General features: G+C 41.8%; 2 protein-coding genes across 3 annotated transcripts; both read left to right on the top strand.

Moving 5' to 3' along the window:
- Positions 1-1,148: 1,148 nt before the first annotated feature.
- On the top strand, positions 1,149-15,923 carry cept1b (choline/ethanolamine phosphotransferase 1b). 2 transcript variants are annotated; one of them, XM_080495470.1, is made up of 10 exons: positions 1,149-1,272; positions 3,658-3,950; positions 5,437-5,611; positions 6,759-6,906; positions 7,002-7,143; positions 8,050-8,134; positions 9,925-10,056; positions 10,471-10,629; positions 11,333-11,458; positions 12,248-15,923. In XM_080495470.1, the coding sequence occupies exons 2-10, from the start codon at positions 3,760-3,762 to the stop codon at positions 12,368-12,370; spliced, it is 1,281 nt and encodes a 426-aa protein (XP_080351596.1). In that variant the 5' UTR covers positions 1,149-1,272; positions 3,658-3,759; the 3' UTR covers positions 12,371-15,923. The 2 variants fall into 2 exon arrangements, with proteins under 2 accessions (XP_080351596.1, XP_080351595.1); XM_080495469.1 differs by lacking the exon at positions 8,050-8,134 and adding an exon at positions 9,504-9,588.
- Positions 15,924-16,946: 1,023 nt separating this feature from the next.
- Positions 16,947-22,405, top strand: LOC308129733 (DNA damage-regulated autophagy modulator protein 2-like). Its single transcript, XM_080495774.1, has 8 exons — positions 16,947-17,120; positions 18,565-18,729; positions 19,139-19,206; positions 19,620-19,762; positions 19,884-20,061; positions 20,288-20,370; positions 20,466-20,558; positions 21,139-22,405. Exons 2-8 carry the CDS (start codon positions 18,599-18,601, stop codon positions 21,271-21,273), a joined length of 831 nt encoding a protein of 276 aa, XP_080351900.1. The 5' UTR covers positions 16,947-17,120; positions 18,565-18,598; the 3' UTR covers positions 21,274-22,405.
- The last annotated feature ends 45 nt before the right edge of the window (positions 22,406-22,450 follow it).

Raw genomic sequence — 22,450 nt, forward strand, 5'->3', positions numbered from 1 at the left:
AGGATCCAGCGCTGATCCCGGCGTCCGGCAGCCCCCGGCCCCCCCGGGTCCGGAACCCCCTGAGGAGCTTCTTTAATCCCTACCTGACGCGGTTGCACGACGGCGAGCCCTGACGTCACACAAACGAGGCTGCATACACTAAATAAAAAATTTTAAAAAGTTAAAATTCAGGGGGAACTGTCTCACGATTTCAAAAGACTTAAGGACATATTTTGTTTGTTTTGGGGTTTTTGTTTTTGTGTTCTTTTTCTGTCATATGTTTATATGTAAAGATATAATGGTACAAAGACGGTTGTACATATTAAAGAAAGCCAAAGTTTCAAACTAATGACGTCAATTTATTTCCAGCTCATCCACCCAGGAGGATGAGACCAGGTATCACTTTGGTAAAAAAAAATAAAAAATCACTTTAGTTTTAAAAGAAGAAGCACAAGAAAACTATCGTGACAATATTTTAATTGCATCTTGCAAATTGTGTGTTTGTTTTCATTGCTGTGTTTGTTTTATATCAGAACTATAGTTCCATCAGAAACTGGGAGAGAAGAGCAGACATGGATCAGTGTGCTCAAAACACACTGTTATCACTGTTTAAGCAGAAATCCGCTTGGTGAAAATCACAAATTGTACTGAGAGAGAGAGAGATTGGTTATTTGTCATAAACTCAGACATCACAATGGCCGCCAGTTGGTGAGAGGCTCAGCATCTTGTGTACTTGTGTGTGGGCAGAAAATTGTTGGCGGGACACAAATGGAAAATATTTTCTTTAAAAAAAATTAATACTTTTTTTAAAGGTTTAAATAGAAGTTTTAATGTTCAAAATGTCACATTACTCTATTTAGGTATATTGGGTAATATCACAAAGCCATTTGAAGGAATTAAAAAAACATTTAAAGGCAGATTTAGTATCAATACCAATCATATCAAAGCTTGAAATTTGTACTTGAATAAATATAAATTACAAATTGTTGATCTTTCCCACGACGAGTCAAAGGCTTTGAAACGGCCTGTCACGTGACTGAGCTGTCTGCCTGACAGACTGCACTCAGGGGAGTTTCCCCCTCAGTTCGAGGAAGTCACGCGAGATTTCCGTGATGGCTCACGATACCTCGCCTTCTGCGTGAACCTCAGTGACACCGGTCGTGTGGTGATCCACCTACAGGTGCGGATATCTCAGGTCAAATCCGACGGCTCCCTGCAAGGTGCCGCCCGTCGGCTGGAAGCGCACTCACCGCCCCTCGCACTGCCCGCGGCGCTCGTCCTTTCACCGGCCAGGTCAGTCCGCGCTCATGTCCCGTCATCTCCGCAGCGTTTTCACGGTCCCCCGGGTTAGCATTTGATGCTAGCGGCGGCCAGCCGCCGTCACTACAGGGGGGGGCGAGGCGTCACAACCGGAGGAGCTCCTCATCCCCGGAATTATATTTGTAAAATCTCTGTGGCCCGGGGAGATGTGTCTGGTGCCATTGCCTTGCTGACGCGGGTCTTCAGAGGCTGCTCAGCGGGCTGTTGCTACACATGCTAACCGTGAAACTGATGGGAATTCCGCTAGTCGCCAGTTAGCATTAGCAATCCGCCTGAGACAGGTTGTTTGCATGTTTGTGACAGTCGCGATTTATAGTTTATCAAAACACAGGCGACTCTATCGGTGGGTTCATCCCACTGTTTGTGATTGTTATACCGGTATCGGTGAGCTGGAAAAACTGTCAGCGGTCGCTGATGTCTGTCAGCAGTGGGTCTGCACGGTGTTTCGGATGAACTGGTTTCCCAGTTCACTGGTGGCCGTTCGTCGTTGCTGTTGGTAACCGCAAATGTTTAAAAAAAGAGACTCTCAAAAAGTCCCACGCTTCGAAACTTCTCAATAAATGCGGTTGAACGGCGTTCGCCAGGACAGCTGTGGATTTCTGAATCGTTTTTTCACGTTTGCTGTTACCAGCAACAACGGACGCTACAGGAAGCTGGTCACCAGTTAACAAGGAAACCAGTTCATCCGAAACAGCGGCTGTTTGGATCGTTTCGGAGGTAAACTCCATTCAGGTGAGCTCACGATCCGCGGGCGGTGGTCAATTGTCCCTCCTCAGACCACGCGTCTACTCGAGTCCTCTACAGGTGTTTTAAAACTCAGATAAACTCTTTTAACCTCTGTTGAACTTGATTCTGGCTCTACGTTGCGAACCTTCATCAACAACCTCGACGTCGAAGTATCTCTACCAATCTTATAGGAAATGCAATCAGAGAGTTTCTACGTGAATTTATAGTTTATGATTCATTCTTGGATATACTGATACATTTTATGACCAGATATTTATTATAAATTATTATTTCACACAATATGATCAAAGGGCTCAATCTAAATCCATCAGTGTTTATTATGAGACAGCAGCAGATCCTTTTGCAACTCTTATTTTACTCTGTCGTGACTTTTTAACCTATTGTTTCTCATGCCTTTGTCACTTTGCAACAAAGAGTTGTTTTGTGTCTTTTGGTAATCATTTCATGCAATCATACACATTTGGCTCCTGATTTTTATTGCAGTCCATGATGCATTTGTGTTGATTTTTGACTTTCATTTTGACTTTTGGCCTCTTCCCATTAATGCCTCTTACTTTTTTCCACCCCAGTCCCTTTTTCCATTCCAGTTGCATGTGTGACATAATGAGCTAGATTATAACTTTTGATGACTGAGAGTCGACAGACATCTCGTTAACATTTTGCTGGTAAATCTGTTTCACTTTCTCGAGTTGTTCATGGCATTCTCTATGAAGTTATAATATGCTTTTTTTGTGGTAGTTTGTTGTCTCTTGATGGCAATTTTGTGTCCTTCTAACCGACATTTATGTTCCTATTTTAACGTTGTGGTTATGAGGTGTGTTTGTGTTACTCGGAGGCCCTGTGACCCTTGCAGAGTTCTGGCTTGTTGCCCTTGGGATTGCCCAGTGATCCTTGTGTGCTTAAGCCTGTTGTACAGCAGAGCATGGCTGCTTGAATAAATACTAATTACATTTATTGCCCTAACGCAGCTTCTGTGATGTTTGCAGTGCATGTTTGTGATTGGATCTGGAAGTGAGGCTTCAACCTCCACTATTCTAGTCGACTGTGGTCAAGAAGTGCCCCAATTTAAAAATGCTACACAATTGTGTGTCATTTTTCATTCAACATTTTCATTCAGAGGTTGACTCCACAGATCTTTGTTTCTTTTATGGCTTTAAGAGTTCACCAGCTTCCGTGTCGAGTTGTTTTATAACTGACACAACGTTTTGTGGGTAGGCTATAGATGAAAGATCATACATTTTCAAAATAAAAAAGGCTTCAAAAAGATTTAAATGCAGACAAACTTTGGTTTTGTCAGACGTAATCCTTTGCCGTAAATTGTTCTGAAACTGTAACACATGAGAAACATTATATGGAATCATTCCTCTTCAAATTCTAAATAAAACTTGAGCTATGTTTTGCTCATGCATACAAATGCCTACATGTGTTGTAGTATTGTAACATTAAATGAAGAACAAAGCTTGTATTCTGGTTCAGAAGCTGCTCATGAACTGACCTGTTTTAAAAAGGGAACCAAGCAAGGTCGGACTGTAATCGTTATTAACTGCTTGCTAAACGTGTGAGGTGTTTTTTTCTTCAGCCCGTCTCCTGATGGTTGGTTTCCCGTTTCAGGAATTATCCAGCCGCACCGTGGATCTATAGTCCCTCAGGCAGGACCGTGGCAGAGGCAGAGCCGGACCCATCGGGGAATCGACCAGCAGGCAGCGGGGCTCCATGAGCGCGACGGGGCAGCAGCAAGGGGGGGGCCTGCGTCCTCGCCGAGGCCTTGGCCGGGACAAGGACCCTGGGCAGGGCATGGGCATGGAGGCGGCCTGCTGGCTAGCCCCCGGCGTGCTGCGCAGGCTGATCGAGCTGCCCTCGCCCCCCCTGTCCCGACACCAGCTCAAGAGACTGGAGGAGCACAGGTGACTATTGCTTCTGCTTCTGCTGCAGCGCGATAAAAAAAAAAAAAACTCCGCTTCAGCTTGTGGTGTACCATCATGGTGTGTAGGAGCGTACGGCCGTGCCCGGGGGAGCAGCTGTCTCACATAGTGTGTGTTTGGTCGGTTGTGCAACATGTGGCTTTCTGACGTCAACAAGGGGGGTTTTTTTCCCAGAGAAGTCCTCAAAGTTACAGTCAGAGTTGAGAGATTTGGGTGAAATGTCTCTTTATTAAGTGTAAACAAAGCTGTTTTAAGTTGTGATCTTATTTTTAATTCAATTTAACTTCACGTCTGGAGTTGTGTTTGTGCCGCTTGAAAAGGTGTGGGTTCTTTTCCTGAATAACTCAAAGAGATGAAACATGTGTATTTAAATCTAAACAGCAGGGAGAATTTGTTGGTTTCGAGGTATTTAGTCTGTGTTGCGTTCAGACTTCAGACCTCACAGAGGATATCTGGGCCACTGCTCACACCTCCACAAATAGATCGAACTTATCAACAAATCTCACCGGATCTGGATTTAATTTGTCCAAATCTGACCATTTAAAAAAAAAAAAAAATTTGAATTCCTTTGAACGCAACAGGTTGTCAAACTTTTAAGTAGTGAAACAGTGACGGGTGCAAAAGAGAATCATGTCTAAGAAGACAAAGCATCTTTGTGGAAAATATTGTTCTGAAAATGTCTAAAACTGTATTCACAGAAGCATCAATTTTCAGGTTTCTTAGGTTTTTTTTGTGTGTTTTTTTTTTTTTTTAATGAAACACTAGTGAGCAACATGTTGATCCAGACTGTTGGTTGTCATCAGTCTGCAGATTTATTTGTTCTTGATAAGCGTTTGATTTTGATTTCTAAAGAAGTAAAACTCTGAATGTAATCTGATGTTAACTGGTCAGAACGTTTTAATCTTCATTAAATCAGACGTTTTGTTCAGTTCAGCTTTGGTGTGTTTTCTCACTTCAGACTTTCTCAGTAGGTTCAGTCAATGACGGCGTTGTATAACTGTGTGCATTCCAGTTTTTTTCATTTATGGTTTAATTCTAAAAACCCTGCTGTGTCGTTACATCACTGCTGATGTGTTGTTGGACTAATGAGAGTTGATGTTACTGTTGAACTTAAAAAAAAATCAACATTTATAGCTGTGAGTCATTGAGTTTTGCTAATTTGAGGGTGTAAATCTGCTCCAGGGTTTATGTGTCTGTTTTCAGTGAAGAATTGAACGTGTGAGACTAATATGAGGTCATCAACCAGCCGAGTTAGAGAATAGTGCCTCAGCGCTGTGTGTGTGTGTGTGTGTGTGTGTGTGTGTGTGTGTGTGTGTGTGTGTGTGTGTGTGTGTGTGTGTGTGTGTGTGTGTGTGTGTGTGTGTGTGTGTGTGTGTGTGTGTGTGTGTGTGTGTGTGTGTGTGTGTGTGTGTGTGTGTGTGTGTGTGTGTGTGTGTGTGTGTGTGTGTGTGTGTGTGTGTGGTCACAGGTACAGCAGTGCTGGACGCTCCCTCCTGGAGCCTCTGATGCAGCGTTACTGGGAGTGGCTGGTGGGACGAGTCCCGGCCTGGATCGCCCCCAACCTCATCACCATCATCGGCCTGGCCACCAACGTCTTCACCACTCTGGTGCTCGTCTACTACTGCCCCACCGCCACCGAGCAGGTCAGGCTTCCCTCCCGAGCAATCGCTCGGCTGGACGGTCCTCGTCATGACAACAGGAAGCGGTGAAGGATTCTGTTGCAGCTCGTTGAAACAGAACCAGTTCAGGAAAACCAATTAAAAGCAATGATAAGCGATCACCAGAATGTTGTTGTTTGACAAGGAAAGAAAATTAGTTTTCCCACTTCGCTCTAATGTCCTGGTGCCTGAAGTAGTGTCTGTTTATATACGTTTGGTGTTGAAAGGTTCTTTGAGGTGGATCTGGGTGACTGGAGGTGAACTGAGGTTACGGGAGTTTCGGCAGCAGTGGTTGAACGTCCTGGTTTCGCTGGATTCTCCACATACCTCGCAGTCGACACCTTTCCCTTCTACCCACCTTCAGCCTGTGACGCTGAAAACAGTTGGAACAAGTTTGGGCTCATTATAACATGGAACTTCAAGAAGCTGAATCCCGTGATTTAAAAACTAAGGAGTGATTCGGGTGTGAGCTGCACGCTCGCTAGTAAATAATGTTTTTTTGCGCAGCGTTGTTATTCTCTGGTCTCTGATCGCTTCCCTTCAGGTTCTCGGGGTTTAATAAGAGGTTCTGATGTGTTGAAGATAATGATGATCCTTCCAAGGGTTTATATATTATGTTAAAGTGGGTGATATAGTGTCGTGAACTTGGATGAAGGTAAATGTTCCCAAATAACTAATGTTTTGTGGTTTGTTTGGTTTTTAACACCAGAAATTATTAGAAAAAATGAAGTTCCTTTTAAAGCTTCAACTAAAATGAAAGAAGATAATTCAGACTATTTCTAAATTCTGTAGTGCCTTTCTTCAAAATGGAAGGAAAGCAAAACCAAAATATAAAAAAACTTTACTGAATATTTGACAGAAAATCCTGTCAAATATTCGGTACAACTACTATGGATTGAATGCAAATTTCAAAGCCATGTTTTGGGGTTGTGTAAGGTTAAGTGGAGAACATCCCCACCCGAGCAGGGAGATGACGGATTCCTCACTGACCCCCAACTGGAACCTGAGACGGGTTTATTCTCGCTGTAAGACCAGAGTGGTTCAGCACCCGGCCGCCCGGCGGCCCACAATAACAAGCCAGTAAATCAGAGCGGTCACGATAAACGTCGTAAAAAAAAAAACTGTGTTCCAGGCTCCTCTCTGGGCGTATCTGTTGTGCGCCGTGGGCCTCTTCATCTACCAGTCGCTGGACGCCATCGATGGGAAGCAGGCCAGGCGCACCAACAGCAGCTCCCCGCTGGGCGAGCTGTTCGACCACGGCTGTGACTCTCTCTCCACCGGTCAGTTTGTCTCTTGACTCCACTCTGCCGGGAGCCGCTGACCCCGAAGCCCCCCCCCCCCATCCCGTTAACACGGCCTGTGTCTGTCCCTGCAGTGTTTGTGGTGTTGGGAACCAGCATCGCAGTGCAGCTGGGCACCAACCCGGACTGGATGTTCTTCTGCTGCTTCGCCGGGATGTTCATGTTTTACTGCGCCCACTGGCAGACATACGTGTCGGGAACGCTGCGTTTTGGCATGTGAGTCATTGAAAGCTGCTTGTTTTAGGTTTCTTTCTTTTTTCCTCCACCCCCCCCAAGCGAAATTATGTTTATTTTATTTGTCTTGACTGTTAATTTCAGTCATTAAGTGGCACAAACAGCAGGTCTGCACATGTGCTTTCGAATACTTATCATGCATTTGAGATCAGTTCCTTCACTTGTGAGAGCAAAAACACCCAGAGCCACATTGAACTGTCTGTCTGTTCCCATTGATCTGGTTCGTCTGGGACACTTTGTTTCAGACCCACGTGTATCATCTCACCACGCATTTGATAGATATTCTGCCCCAGCTGCTACATAAGTGAAGGTGATAAGATGTATTAGTTTTGAAGACCTGATCTCCCTCAGTCCTTTTCAGCACTCATTTGTGTGGATGGCAGTTAGAAAACTAGCGAATGCTGAACATGAAAACATGAGATATCAACGTCCTCCCGATATTGATACTAAGGTTTCAAAGCGAGGTCCTAAATACACGTTTCTTTATTTCTAGGTAATTACACACTATTAAATAGTACTTTATGGATAAGATTCCACAAGCATGAAGAAATACACTCGGACTCATACATTCGGTCTGCAGATTAGAGGTGGACACTTCTGGTCTTTCGTGTTTAACACAGCCATTAAGTTAATCGAAACACAGTTCCCTGATAAAATCCTTAAACTGTTTATTAGTTAGCTTAATCTTTTTTTTCTTCTCCTTTTAAACGTTTGCCTATATTTGTTAATCAAGCTGGTTGTCAGCTCTCTATCTATAACCTGACGATCTGAGTCGGGAGCATAAAACACGTCCGGCGCCGGCCGGAGCGATCGGGATGTCAAACTTTTGATGTCGGTTTCTTTTCTTGCGGGAGAGTGGCAGTAAATGTGGATGTGTTCTGTGTGTAGATTTGACATAACAGAGGTGCAGATCTGTCTAGCAGGATTACAGACTCTCACAGCCTCTGTGGGTCCCGGGCTGTGGAACGTGATGGTAAACCCTCCTGGCTGCTGCCTGCATGGCTCGCTGCCGCCGGCCTCCACAGAGACTGCTGACTCGCATGGAGGCGCAGGGAAACAAAAGGGTTTTGGGGGCGATTCCCTGTTTAAAAAAAAAAATGCAGACAGTATAGCACGGCTCCTCTGCTGCATCATATCAAGGCAGCTTTCCTCAAGCAAATCGTGACGCGTTTAATTAGGAATTGGCCTTAAAAATGCCACCATCATCAAAAGTAGTTCCCGTTTTCATTTGTCTGAACACACGAAGGTTTTATCGGGTTAAAGTGAGGTTCATTTTGACGTAACATTAATGTAATTTCATCTCAGACGATAGTGTGATGATTCATTTGCAGGTTGTCCGTGCACACATACAGGCACCGCAAAAGTGTCGCAATAGTTCACAGGGCAGGGGCGACGTGTACACGTACCTGGGTATTTACAAACAAAACAGAAGTATTTCTCTGTGTTTGGGAAGCGACTCCGACTCACCGCTAACAACGATTCCTGAAAACTCGGGCTACATTAGAGAGCTGGATTCACTCTATGTTTCTGTTTCCATCTAAAGGGAGGCAGGCAGATATTTACACTACAATTCGTGACGACATGGATTTTTTTTTTTTTTCTGCTCCCAAGGATTCTGATTGGCTAGCATGGCTTCATGCTCGTTACGCTGCCCCCTACAGGTTTGGCTGCTCGTAGCAGCCCTGACGCGGGTGGATATGCGGGTCCGTGTCAATAAAGATAAATTTTTTTTGTAACATAGAATGCAAAATATCTGTTTTTGTTAAAAAAAAAAAAAAACAGGTACGTGTAAACGTGTGGCCTACATTTAAAGGGATTCTTGCTTCAGTTTTGTGCAGTTCAGGCTCACTCAGAGCATTTTTGTGCAAAACAGTCTCTCAGCCAGGCGTACACCTCCAGCATTTCATTATAGCGAAAATACTCATTCAAACAGAACTGAAATCGACATTTTACACTCGTAATACGCACTTGAATTATTGCTGCGAAGCCCATTTGAACTTTTTTTTTTTTTTACTTTTCTTAACTTTTAACTATGAAGCAATTTCCGACTTTCAGTTTCGACTGGTCATTTTATTGACTGATATCATGAGCCATAAAGTCTTTCAACCCGTCGACCTCCAAATTGGCGCCTGCGTTAAGCAGCAGCAGAAGAAGAAGAAGAAGAAGAAGAAGAAACGGCTCCATGTGCAGCAGTGTGTTGCGCTGTGGAGGAAGGTTGCAAGATGATTGTGTGTGTGTGTGTGTGTGTATATATATGTGTGTCTGTGTGTGTGTGTGTGTGTGCGCGCGCTGGTTCGTCACTAATCCTCACTGTCAACTCTCTGCTTTCTCCTCCCACTCAGCATTGATGTGACTGAGGTGCAAATCTTCATTATAATCATGTATTTGCTGGCCGCCGTGGGAGGATCGGCTTTTTGGCAGTCACTGGTAATTCAGCTCGCTTTTAATTCCTGCAGATAAACGTCAGCGAGAATGATGCCATGATTATGTAGTACTGTTTATTCTGGTGGGTTTTTTTTTTTAATGTAATTACCAGGGTGTTGTTTATTTTTGTTTTTTTGTTTTTTTTCCTCTGTTTGGTTTAATCAATTAACTGTAATAGTTTTTTAGAGACGTGTCCCAGTGTCAGCTCCACTAACATTACTCATGATGCTGCACATGAAGGTGAACGTTTTGCTAGAGGAGTAGATTCCATCTGTTCTGATTGGCCGTGCGTCGACCTCCGGGGGGGGAATTCACCGTGCGCGTGTCTTGGATTTTCAGATCCCGATCCTGAACATCCAGATGAAAATGGTTCCTGCCATCTGCACGTTTTTAGGAGCCATCTTCTCCTGCACCAACTACTTTAGAGTCATTTTCACAGGAGGCGTGGGTAAAAACGGATCCACAATAGCAGTAAGTCCGAAAACTCGGCTTTTATAGTAATATTGACGTTTTCGTGAACAGGAAGGACGTTTTTTTCTTCTTCTTTTTTTGCGTTCCTGTTCACAGCTCTGGTTTGATTTGCAGACGTTGCGACACTGGAAGGATTTCCGTTCGTTTTGTCAGATTAAGTTACTGAGAGCAGATTTTATCAACACAAATGAATAGGACACATTTTGATGTGGATCTTGTTTTAATGAGTCATATGATCGTGTTTCATTTTTCTACTATATCTTTTATGTTTCAATAGAATCTGACACTAAAAGCTAGAAAACGCATTAAATGAAGTTGAAATGATGTTTATAAGTGTTCCCTTTTATCAGTTAAGCTTCTTTTCAGGCTAACAACGACGTCGTCTCTAACCGTGTTTCCGTCCGTTGTCCTCAGGGAACCAGCGTCCTCTCCCCAGTCCTCCATATTGGCTCAGTCATCATTCTGGCCATGATGATTTACAAAAAGTCTGCAGTCCAGCTCTTCGAGAAACATCCTTGTCTTTATATCCTGGCGTTCGGCTTCGTCTCGGCCAAAATCACCAATAAATTAGTTGTAAGATGGATTTTTTTTTTTTTCTTCTTTTAAACATTTCCAGGAATGATAATGTGTTTTATTTGTTGTTGTTTTTTTCCGTTTCTGCTATTGCAGGACGTTAGTGACTCAATTTCTCCTGAACTCAAACAGAAAGTGAAAAACAAAAGAACCGTTTTTACAGCCTCGCCTTCTTCAGCGTCATGAACTGGATCATATAAATCCACCCGCCGCTGACTTAAACTATACTTTTCATGTTTCAACAGGAAAAGTATTGTTTTTTTTCCATCCCTTTTATTGACACCAATAGTTCACAAGCTAATTTTTATTGTGAGGTTAAGAAAACTGAAAAAGGAAAGAAAAAAAAATGTAATGTTTCAAATATCACCTTCATTCACGACTGGTTTCGTTGAGCTTTTTAAGTCGAGTTCAACCACAGCATGCTGATAAAATATTCATATGGAAAAACCCTGTCGACGTCTGAAATATTCATGAATATAATAAATGCAAAATACTTCAGCGAAATGAGCCGGAGAGTTGACGCTGGTATTTTCCAGCCGCTAATGAAACTGAACCTCACAGTCCTCAGTGACGGATGGTTAAACACAAACGCTTCCTTTTCTGCAAGTTTTGAGTTATTTCCCTTTTTCTTAGGTGATTTTTTTTCTTTTAAACTTGGTTTGAGATGCTCTGACGGTCGGTGTGTCGGTGTGTCTGTCCTCAGGTAGCACATATGACAAAAAGTGAGATGCACCTCCACGATTTAGCCTTCCTGGGACCAGGACTTCTCTTCCTGGATCAGTATTTCAATAGTTTTATCGACGAGTACCTGGTGCTCTGGATCGCACTGGTGAGTACAGACACCATCACGTCTTGAGATAAAAGTATTTTCACGTGTCTGGAAGCATCAGGGCTTCCTGGACGTAATGTCCCTTATTTGCGCCTTTCCGCTGTACTTTAATGGCGCCTGTGGTGATGTTTTGTTTTTTTTTGCTTTCATAAAAGTCTCTGCTGCGTAAATACAGTGACAAGTTATTGAAGTGGTAGGAAAATTTAAAAAAATTTTTTTACAATACATGCATGTTGAGGTGCATCAATTTTAATTGGTTGTATGAGGAAACCATGAAACTGAATTTCTTCCAATGTAAAAACATTTCATATTTATATATATATATTTGTTTATACATATTAACTTCATATGACATGAAACTAATCGATGCATCTCATCAGATTGATTTGCGTTTCAGCTCATGAAGTTTTTTGTCTGTAAAAAGTGTCAACCTTTTTATCGTTTGACGACTTTTGTGAGACGCCGCGTCCAACTCTTCTGCCGTTAATTGTTTGTTCTCAACACGAAGTCATGATGGGAACCGGTCCCGTTTTCCTCTTCATGTTTGTAGTTGAGAAAATCCCAAACATTTGTTCCCCGCAGCTGATTTAAGCTGTAAATTTGAAACTTTGCAGAGATGTTTTTTTTTTTTTTTTTTCCCCTTGTTTGTTTGGCTCAGTGAAGATAGTAAATAGTCACAATGATGTTTTCACTCTAACGTCAAGGTCATAGTTTTAGTTTTACACATGCAGATTCATGACAATGTAATGATGTTTGTTTTTTTTTGTTTTTTTTGTTTCTTTCCTGCAGATCATTTCCTTCTTTGACTTGGTGCGTTACTGTGTCAGTGTTTGCAACCAGATTGCCTGCCACCTTCACATTTTCGTTTTCAAAATCAAGCCTTGTTCGGTGCTCAGCTCCGCCCCCCACTGAGGACACGCCGGCCGCCACTGACTCTGCCCCCCCCCCCCGTTAGTCGCACTCACCTTTCCTTCCCTCTGATTTCCACGTAGAGAAGCAGGGACGGGGGTGTAAAGTACGTGCTTCTGCCAACTGAATGTGAGGACAAATAATATATATATATATATAAAGATACTGGAATATTACCGTCATCGTTTCCTTTCCACCTGTGCAGAATTGAATTTGTACCAGTTTCCACTTTCTGCCCCAGTCGTCAGAAATCGTCTGGAAAAACAAAACAAAAACAAAACAACTCGCGGTCACACAGACGAATATTTCAGGAGAGTACAGGTGCTACTCGGTATGTACGCAGAGAGAAACATGAGTGTGTTTTAATTGTTTATGTCTATATATGTTTATGTTTATGCAAGAAAAACAATGTATAGAAGATAAATCAAACACTTTGCTTTTCATGATTATCATTTCTTTTGTAATATTTGCATAACTTGACCTTTTTGCTATTGTAAATACCAAACTGTTCCAGTGTTTGTGCTTCTCTTTTAAGTTAAAAAAAAAAGAAAAAAAATCCTGCTTTGACACGTTTATATATATATATATATATATAAACGTTAATGTGTACCATTTTAAAGCAGCTTCATCTCCTGCTCGTCACGTAAAACTCATGCAGCGCAGCTTTGGAGGAAACTTGGTGTCAACTTTATTTCAGTTTTAACATTTCAAGTGTCTTAACGGTTCTGTGCAGAAGATTCACTGCCGGCGTTTCCTCACTTACATTTGCAAGAACTTGGTCGGCTGCTGTAGTTTAAGTAGATGTGTGTGTGTGTGTGTGTGTGTGTCACATCATTTATTTTCCTGGATTTTTATTTTTTTATTTTTATTGTGACTATTGGAAAAAAACAAAAGAGGAAGCAGCTGGAAGAAATTCACAGATTGTGGTTTTGCAGCGTTGAACACCGTCCGACTCTCGGGGTTCCATCAGATTCTTGCCGCCGACGTGACGTCGGGTTCAAAGGTGTTTTTGAAGCGAATTCGAATATCGAAAATATCAACTAATCCCAGAGGGGAAAAAAAAAAGGCCATCAAAGTATTAAACTGATGAATCGACGAGGTTTCTAAGATTTTTCCCGCAACGCTACTTGTGATTTCGCAATATAAGTATTGGCTGTAAGTTTTGATTTTATTATTATTTTACAGTTCCTCCTGCTCATGATGGGACGTCGTTAAAACGGCTCGTCTTTATGACTTCGCATTTGAAGGGGGATTCCTGAGAACAACGCGTCCGTCGCTTTTACTCAACCAAACCGACCCACGTGGTGCGTTTAAGGTGTGAAAAACATAAATGTGTTTTTGGAAACGCTGCAGAATCGATAGGTTAACAGAAAATTGATCTCCATAATCTAATTGTTTTTGTTTGGTTTTTTTAGGTTAAAATTTAAATCGAGGAAACGGTTGTCCGACAAAACTTAAAATAAAGTTGCCCACTGCAGCAGTGCGGCTGCATTAATCCTGTTTGGTGCCTGAAAAGATCCACCCAGAGACGGACTATACTCATGACATTTCTTTTTCATTATCATTTTTAATTTTTTTTATTTTTTGACGGTTTGTTGACAGGATGTCTGGGAGTATCAACAGACGTCAACACGAACAATATGTGAACCACACGGTCCTTTACCTGTGTGACTTTACTGAATCGGCCACGTTGAGGAAAGTGTTCAGTATTACGGTGAAAAGTTTGTTTGACGTTCGGGTTTCCTCCGAAAGCTGCCGCGGTTTTCCAGTCGGCGACCGAAGAGAATCGGATCAAACTCGATAATTAAAAAAAAAAAAAAGAAGAAGAAAAGTGTGTATTTGAAAACATGGCTGCTGCTCGCTCTGCTTCCACGTCGTCTGATACCGAGTGTTTAACGCTGCTGCTGCTGGACGGAGCCTGTGGTGAAGGACGGCCTTTCGTCCGCGTGGAGAAGATGAGCTTCTTTACTTCTTTGCGTCTTTGTGCCTGTTTTTTTTCTTTCTGTTCCGTCTCCGGCGCTTTGCCTCCGCGGTGTTTAAAGTGATCCACGATGCCAACCGACTGTAGTGAGTCATTCTTTTAAGTAATGTCTTCTGGAGAGTGTCTCTTGTCTTTCATTTGGTGAGTTTACGTTCACATCTTTTTTTTTTTTTTTTTTCTTTGTGGTCTTGACAAAAAGGCTTTGATCCAGTGTTTAAAGGGCCACTTCACCACAATGACAAGAAAATGTTTTTTTTTTTGCTGTAATCAGTTGTTGTGGCTTGATTTATTTGTTGGTGTCTCATAACAACGAGGTGATAACTTTGGGTTCGAAGGTTGTAAGAGACATTTTGTAATTTACAAGAGGAGGAGGAGTCGGTGACAATAAAATTGGTTCTTTTACATGAGAAAAGTTTCAGTTGTTGAAAAAACAAAAGGTCGTATTAAAAAAAAAAAAGAAAATCTTGTCTGACGTAAAATACTCTGACTAAAGCAGATATTTAAAGGGAAACATTTTTTTTTTTTAATGTATATGAAGTTAAAAGATTTCAACATCAAAAGAATAAAACTGAGTGAAGAATGTAAACCAGATATCAAATATGGAACGAGTTTGATTTCAGTTGAACGGTATAAAGACACTTTCATGTTCAATTAATTTCTCAAACTAAATCTTGAACAATTGTATACACCCTAAAAGAACTGCTTATTTAAGCCTGGCCGTTTCAGGGGAGAACTCTGCAGCAGCTGGGCGTTGGAATGTAACCAACTTAAAAGAATAAAATGAGGTGATTTTTGAAATGTTTCACTCTTATTAGAATTTGACTTTTGAGTACCAACACTAGTGTGTCTCAGAGGGAATTCTTAATGTAACTAATATCAAAATTACTGGTCTGGTGGCTTTAAAGAGGGTAATCCAACTACTTCAGGGCTAAAATCCTGCAAAGTGAAACTGAAGTAGAATGAAAACTAATCTACAAAAGGGTTTTGTGTGATTTGAGTGACTAAAGAAGTCCCTGCTTTGCTAAAATTTTTATTTCACAGACTAATTGAGTGTCAACACCGACGACACTCGGCGTCGCGTTCACTTCTAGTTTATTCTCTGCAGCTGCCGGCCTGCAAAGTGTTTGAAGAGAAGATGGGGAGGGAAATCAAGTGATGCCCTCGCCTGCATGTTTAGATTCCTGCTGTACAGTTTGTGTGTCTCCCGTCAGTCACGGCCTATAAAAGGGCTGTGTGTTGGATCAACTCTCATTGTGACGAGTAAAGGTTTGCCTTAAATAAGAGTGTTCTCTATTGTTTTGTACCGACACGAAGCCCATCTCTCCATCGTTCTATCTTTATCTGAGTGTGTTGTCACTTTGCGTGTTTTGTTCTGAGAAGCTTTGTGTAAAAGTTAGTTTTCCTTTGGCCAGACTGCCAAGCTCAGGTATTTCACCCTGTGTGCACGTAGCTGTGATCTTGAAAGGCGACTGAACGAGATCACCTGAGAAATCTCTCCTTCACCGACCAATGCACACACACACACACCTACAGACAGGTTTCTACTTGTGTTTTACTGGAACCACCACGATATTGGGAGTCTTCTAGGAATGAAAACACCACCTCACACAAAGCTCCTTCAGTCTTAAAAGGACGGCGTGTGCGAGCGTTCTTAACTGTATTAAACAACTGCTTTTTCTCCTGAGAGTTGTCATGTCTTATTCTTGATGCAATACCTTCACCATACGTCTTCCACTCCGTTCAGCACAGAGACGAGACGGTCCCATCTCAAACTGAAAGAACATGCAAACGCCATACAGGAAAACTCCTCATCACCTTCGAACTGGGGATTTATTGCTGTGAAGCAAGGCCTCTTAACCCCACTGTGCAGCCTGTGACACAGATAATCTTAAAAAATTGCAAATAAATTACCACAAACTACCACTTAATGAAAAAGAACTGCAGGTTTTCTAACTGCCGTAGCAATAATGATAATAAAAGCACTGTAGACGCAGATAAATAGTGATGCATAGTAACCTGAAAGAGGTTAAATGGCCACATAGATAAAAAAGACAAAATGACCACTGAAAGAGTTCCCATTGGAACACTGGGATACAAACAAACTCCACACAATCACTGCTTTTCCAGTAATTTAATTATTTACACACAGACTCATTATTCACAAATAACCTCAATCCCTACTTTGATTGGTTGTTTGTACATCATTATGAGTGTTAATTTCGTATCAGCAGGCCCACGTCAAGATGTGATTTTGGAAGTTTCTAATGTCATATGTTTACACAGTTTGTCTCCATTAACAGAGGATGGATGGTTAAAGAACTGAGGTTCAGAAAAAGACCTTTTCGGTAACTCATGGAGGAGTGACGGTTCAGAGCAGGACTTGGGGAACCATTCTGTGTTCTGCATGTTCTCCCTGTGCACATGTGGCTTTTCTGTGTGGAATCCGACTTCCTCTCTCAGACATGTGGACAATCTCCCCCTTGCTCCCTCCTGCAGGCTTCATTGAGCGGTGAACTCCTGCGAGTCTGAGCTCGGGTCAGAACGCCCACGCTCCCTGACATGCGCATGCGCCTTACATCACAGAGGAAGCGCACCGAACCTGTCACAGGTTTTTTAAGTTGTTTCTTTTAAAATAAGTTGATTCTTGACAACGAGGATTTCTCCCCTTTAACGGGAGCGTGAAAACATGAATTGACTCTTTTAATCACCGGATGTGAGCCGTGTGTCTTGTGATCATTCGGGCTGAGGACCGCTAGAGGACTTCTCGATAACGTGAGTTTCATTATGTTGAGTTAAAAAAAAAAAAAAAGGAGCTTGTTAGCGTTTCTTCTCAAATCTGTCCTGTAAACACTGACAAAACAGCTCAAAAAGGTTTAAATATTTACACCGTGCTTTTCTGTTTCTGTTGTTTAATAAAAGCTAACACTAGCTAGCTAACGGTAGCCGCGTTTATAAGCGTATTAATTGTTGAGTTTAAATTTGCCCTTCGTTTCATCCTCACGTGTTTTCTCTATTTAACGGGAACCGATCTATTCCGCACATTGTTTTCTGTTTCCCCCAATAAAGAAACGTGATGTTGGAGCAGCTTTGTGTCCCAGTTTGGAGGAAATGTGTTAAATGTTGGGTTTTTATAAAGGAGTTTGGTCTGAGAGTAAAAGCTGTTTTTGTGAGTTTCACTTCCTCAGTGAGATCACGGGTAATCTATTCATAACTCAATCACAACTGTTCCAGCCCGGAGAGATAAACAGTAATTCAGTTTCAACTTTGCCTGTATTATTTCTTATAAAAAAATCATGCTTTCAGTATCAATGTCCACATTAAAAAGAGCACGAGGCTTTATCTTGTGTCTAACAGGCAACATCAACAAAAACTATTATAGTTATTCATTTTTAATGAATTCTCGTCTAAGTTAAATGTGGTTTATTGTAATTCACGTTTGAGACAAACATCACTGTCTGATTTTACAGCTTCACAACAAACCTATTTGGTTGATTTCAGAAAACATCCAGGTTTCACTGAAAACGCAGAAGGTTCTACATGAAGAGATATAAAGGGTGAAAATGTTTTCCAAAACTTTTATTTTTCTCACATGATTTGGTTGCAAAGATTTATTATCCTCAGCGGCAGTTTACTTGTGAAGGCAGATTCATCCAATTCCTGCTATACACTGTGTGCTTTTTAAATATCTTTTCAACTTTTAAGATATTGCCATAATTCATACCGACAATCACATAGAAAGCGGATGGGAGAGGCACATCATGGAGGAGATCAGCATCTGTTGCCATGGAGACGCTGAGGTCAAAGGAGAGGGGTTCACAATAAAAATTCCTCTGGAATTTTCTAGTGTGTCCTTTTATCATTTCAGAGTTTTTAGAGGCTGTGGTTGATTTCCAGATGTGTCGTTGCCATGCAAACATAGTTTACTGCACTTCAGTCCATCTTTGTTTTTTGTTTTTTACATGTGTATATCCTGCAAACGTTAATATTGCGATGACATTTAAAGTAGAATTCAAACTTGGTCGAACTATTTCATCCCCCTCAAGCTTCACGCTTGCTTCGCTTTACATCATGTGTTCATTTTTTGTTGTTGTTGTTTTATACTGGACTTTTAAAATGTAATGACAATTGTATGTATTATGTATCCTGAAGCTCTCTGGCGCCCACCAGCGGAGGCCATCGGTACACTTCAAATACTGTTGGTGGTGTGTTTTGACAGGACGGTGGACCTGCAGCGACACAGAGAAGAGGCCATGTGGTGGTTCCAGGAGGGTCTCTGCATCCTGCCAGCGGCCCTGGTGGTCTGGACGGCGGCGTCCTTCATCTTCGCCTACATCACGGCGGTGGTGCTGAGACACGTGGACCCTCTGGTGCCGTACATCAGGTCTGAGTCTGCAACACGTTCCAGCTGCAAATCAGGAGCTGCACATTCGTTGTTGCATTTAAATGAGGATTTGTATAGAAGGGAATCAATATTTACTTGTAATGGTCATATTTCTCATTATTTAGATGGATTTTGACAATTAAACCTTGCAGGACATTAGTGCAACACTGGTGTTTATTTTATTCATATTTTTACGTCTCTTGTAAAAAAAAAAAAAACTAACAAAAAAAAAAAACAAGGATCTTTTTACACAACTACAATATGTATCCAACTATCTGGGAATAATTAAGTATTTATATTTGATTTATTCGATTGAAAAAAGGATTTATTTACATGTTTGAAATAAAGATTTTTTTTTTTTTTATTCTTTAAATTTTTTTTCAACGCGAACTTTTTAAAATTGTTGCAGTGACACGGGAACAGTGGCACCAGAGAGGTGTGTGTTTGGCATCATGTTGGACATCTCAGCCTTTTTAGGTAACACACACACACGCACACACACACACACACACACACACACACACACACACACACACACACACACACACACACACACACGATTCAATTAAGGAGCTCTGTAAAAAAAAAAGCTCTTTATGAATTAACATCAGAATTCAGATTTTTTTTTTTTAAAGAACATCAATATGAATAATCAATCTTAGATTACAGTAATTTCTTATTTTTGGTTTCACCAGTTTACTTGCTATTCCTCAATGTTTTTAAATTGTATGTTAAGAACCCTGAGTTGATTTGATTTCCCTCCAATACATTGTGACTTTTCTTGCCATCCATACATTTTACTCTCTACACTCCTGACGTATATTTGTATTACTGATCATTTCCATCATCCTAACCTCTTGTGTGCGTTCTCTGTTTGCTGCCGTCTGCAGGTATCGCCACTGTGTACGTCCGTTACAAGCAGGTGGAGGCGCTGGTCGACGCCGATGAGCCCCGACTGCACAGGTTGAACGTTGTGGGGCTGCTGCTGGGCCTCACCAGCTCCTTCGGGATGTGCGTGGTGGCAAACTTCCAGGTGGGAACGCCGCCGCCGCCGCCGCTGCTTTCTAGAATTTCGGCGCGTCGATAGAAGCACACAGTCACTCCTGGTCAGTGTTGAGTGTTTTTTTTTCTTTTTGTTATGTGTGTCGGAGCAGAAGACCACCCTGTTCTCCATGCACCTGGTGGGCGCCGTGCTGACCTTCGGGGTGGGGGCGCTCTACATCCTGGCCCAGACGGCGCTGTCGCTGCGCATGCAGCCGCACATCCACAGCAGGACCACCTACCTGGTGCGCCTCGGCATCGGGCTGTGGACCCTGGCCAGCATCGTCAGCAGTATCCTCAAACCTTCGGAGCTTTAAAAGCTGTGTAATGTTGAAGCGGGATCTGGTGGGAGATTTTACAACCCGAAACCCCTCGAACGTCAGACGCTGTTGTTAAATCTGATGCCGTGATTTAAAGTCGTCTGTTTGACGGTACTCAGTAACGGCTTCCTCTCTCTTCTGCACTGCTTTATTAAAAAGAGTTCACCTTTGAGTTGGGGTCCTTAAGAGCGGCTCAGTGTTCATATCGTCGGTCATCATGTACAGCAGCCTGGTCGGAGTGGACGTCGTCCACAAACTCCACTGGACTCCCGGAGAGACGGTCAGAAGTTGTTGGTTTTTTTTTTGATTTTGTGAGTAAAAAGGTTCAATTCTGGAATTACAAATCTCGTGTGTGTCCTCCTCTGTTCCCTTCAGGGTTATACGGCTCACATCATCAGCACGGTGTCTGAATGGTCTCTGGCTTTCTCCTTCATCAGCTTCTTCCTCACCTACATCAGGGATTTTCAGGTACTTTCCCTCCCAAAGTTCAAATCACAGGAAAGTCTTGTGTCTTTGTTCCATAAAGAGAAAATATGTCGATATATCCGATTGAATCGTTCAACTCGATTTGACTAAGAATCCATGGTTCTTTACTTCAGTATTTCTGTGACGCATTAACTGAGCTGTTGGTACTGCAATGACTGAAATGAAATGACTAATTGTAGTATCGTTGTTAGTTTAGTAATAGTCATCAGCGGCTGACAAAATACTGTCAAAAGTAGTTTGAGAGCAGCAATAAACTCAGATTCTATGTACAAATGTTCAAAACACACAAATATATACATAATAGAGTTTTCTCTGCCTGCACAGGAGATCGAGAAATAGTTGTTCTCTGATTTGGACCTGATTAGGAACTGATTTGGAACTTCCCTAAAGTTTACCGTGGGATGGAATAAAAAGTGATGCAATCGGAGAAATGTTCCGCTTTATTACACCAGTGAAGAAGAGCGATCTCCAAAAATGAACTCGGCAACACTCCACCTTCCCGCTGATCCTTCCTTGAATCTGTTCTCTTGTCCCCCCCCCCATCCCCCCCCCCCCCATAAAGAAAATCACCTTGCGAGCAGAAGCAGACCTGCGGGGCAGCCACCTGTACGACTGGCCACACGAGGGCGTCCTCACGTCTCGTCCCAGCAAACGGGACGCCTGCGAGTCGTCGCCGCTGCTGGCCGGCGCCACATGACCGTTTCTAGTCACATTTAAAGGCTTTTTCTTTTTTTCTCTTTTTTTTACAGAGTATTTCCTAACACTGTTCAGCCAAACACATCCTTCCTCTGCTGGTACAGTTTTGTATGTGGTCGGATGTTCAGGCCTCGGAGGTGAGCTGAGATTTCAGTTTTCGAAAACTAAATTTCGAGGTGCCGGAGTGGGGGAGGAAGTAAAAGAAAGAAAAAAAAAACCCTCAACAGGCGGAGAGGCGTCACTTTGGCTGAACGGACCCTGTAAATCCAAATATCAAGCTTTTGCACTTTATAACATCAGATTTGAAAACTTCTATTTTTAAAATCTTAACCACTGTTCATTTACGTCTGATTTAAAAAAAAGAAGTTGATAAACTGATCACGAGTTCAGTCTTTTCACTTGAGCTTGGATATTTATGCCACCAGAGTTGAAAAAAAACATATCTGACCGTGACTTTGTTTTATAATAAAGTCATAAAATAGTAATTGAAAGTGCATCACGATTGTACAAAAACTCAACAGAGCAATAAAACCTGCAATTGAATATACCGTAAAGTTCCCAATAGAAGAGCAGCCGCCTTTTTGCTGCATTGTGACGTGATAAATTGTGGGACTAGTTGATATTGAACAAACTAAAAACCACATGTTATGGATGAAACATGCTTATTTAAAAGCACATAACTGACCCAATACAAAGATTTCACTTCAGAGGTTGCATTTTAATCTTGAACGGGCCGGACTGGTAAAATATTGCTGTAATAACCTTTAAATTTACACTTTAAAGTTTTGCTTTGTTATGGCGCACAGTGTACGTGATGAAATTGTCTATATTTTTGCAAGATCACACAATTAGTACTGCAAATGATTACAATCTCGACATAAATTCAATTCTAATTAAATATTCTGGTGCAAAATACAGTGAAACGTCACCAAAAAAAACCCCTATAAATCGAGCACCTTGCTTGCTGGTTTATTGGAAACAATACGGTATTTACTTTTTCTGTACACGAAACCCTGGAAATGAAAGAATCTATTTGTATGGCCATTTTTTTTTTTTAACTGCTGTCATTTGTATTTCACGATTAGAGGTTTTTCTGTTTATAATAAATAAATAAATATTTACTGTTTACATAACGAGCCTAACAAATGTGTTTTTCTCTCCGTAAAAACTGCATTTGG

Source organism: Blennius ocellaris (assembly GCF_963422515.1).
Source record: "Blennius ocellaris genome assembly, chromosome: 4".
NCBI classification, from domain to species: Eukaryota; Metazoa; Chordata; class Actinopteri; order Blenniiformes; family Blenniidae; genus Blennius; species Blennius ocellaris.

Excerpts from the sequence above, each read along its gene's own strand:
- cept1b (XM_080495470.1), top strand. The coding sequence starts at position 3,760 with ATGAGCGCGACGGGGCAGCAGCAAGGGGGGGGCCTGCGTCCTCGCCGA. Across the intron at positions 5,612-6,758 it reads GCCCCACCGCCACCGAGCAG|GCTCCTCTCTGGGCGTATCT; the intron begins GTCAGGCTTCCC and ends ACTGTGTTCCAG. Across the intron at positions 10,630-11,332 it reads AAATCACCAATAAATTAGTT|GTAGCACATATGACAAAAAG; the intron begins GTAAGATGGATT and ends GTCTGTCCTCAG.
- LOC308129733 (XM_080495774.1), top strand. The coding sequence starts at position 18,599 with ATGTGGTGGTTCCAGGAGGGTCTCTGCATCCTGCCAGCGGCCCTGGTG. Across the intron at positions 18,730-19,138 it reads CCTCTGGTGCCGTACATCAG|TGACACGGGAACAGTGGCAC; the intron begins GTCTGAGTCTGC and ends AAATTGTTGCAG. Across the intron at positions 19,763-19,883 it reads GCGTGGTGGCAAACTTCCAG|AAGACCACCCTGTTCTCCAT; the intron begins GTGGGAACGCCG and ends GTGTCGGAGCAG.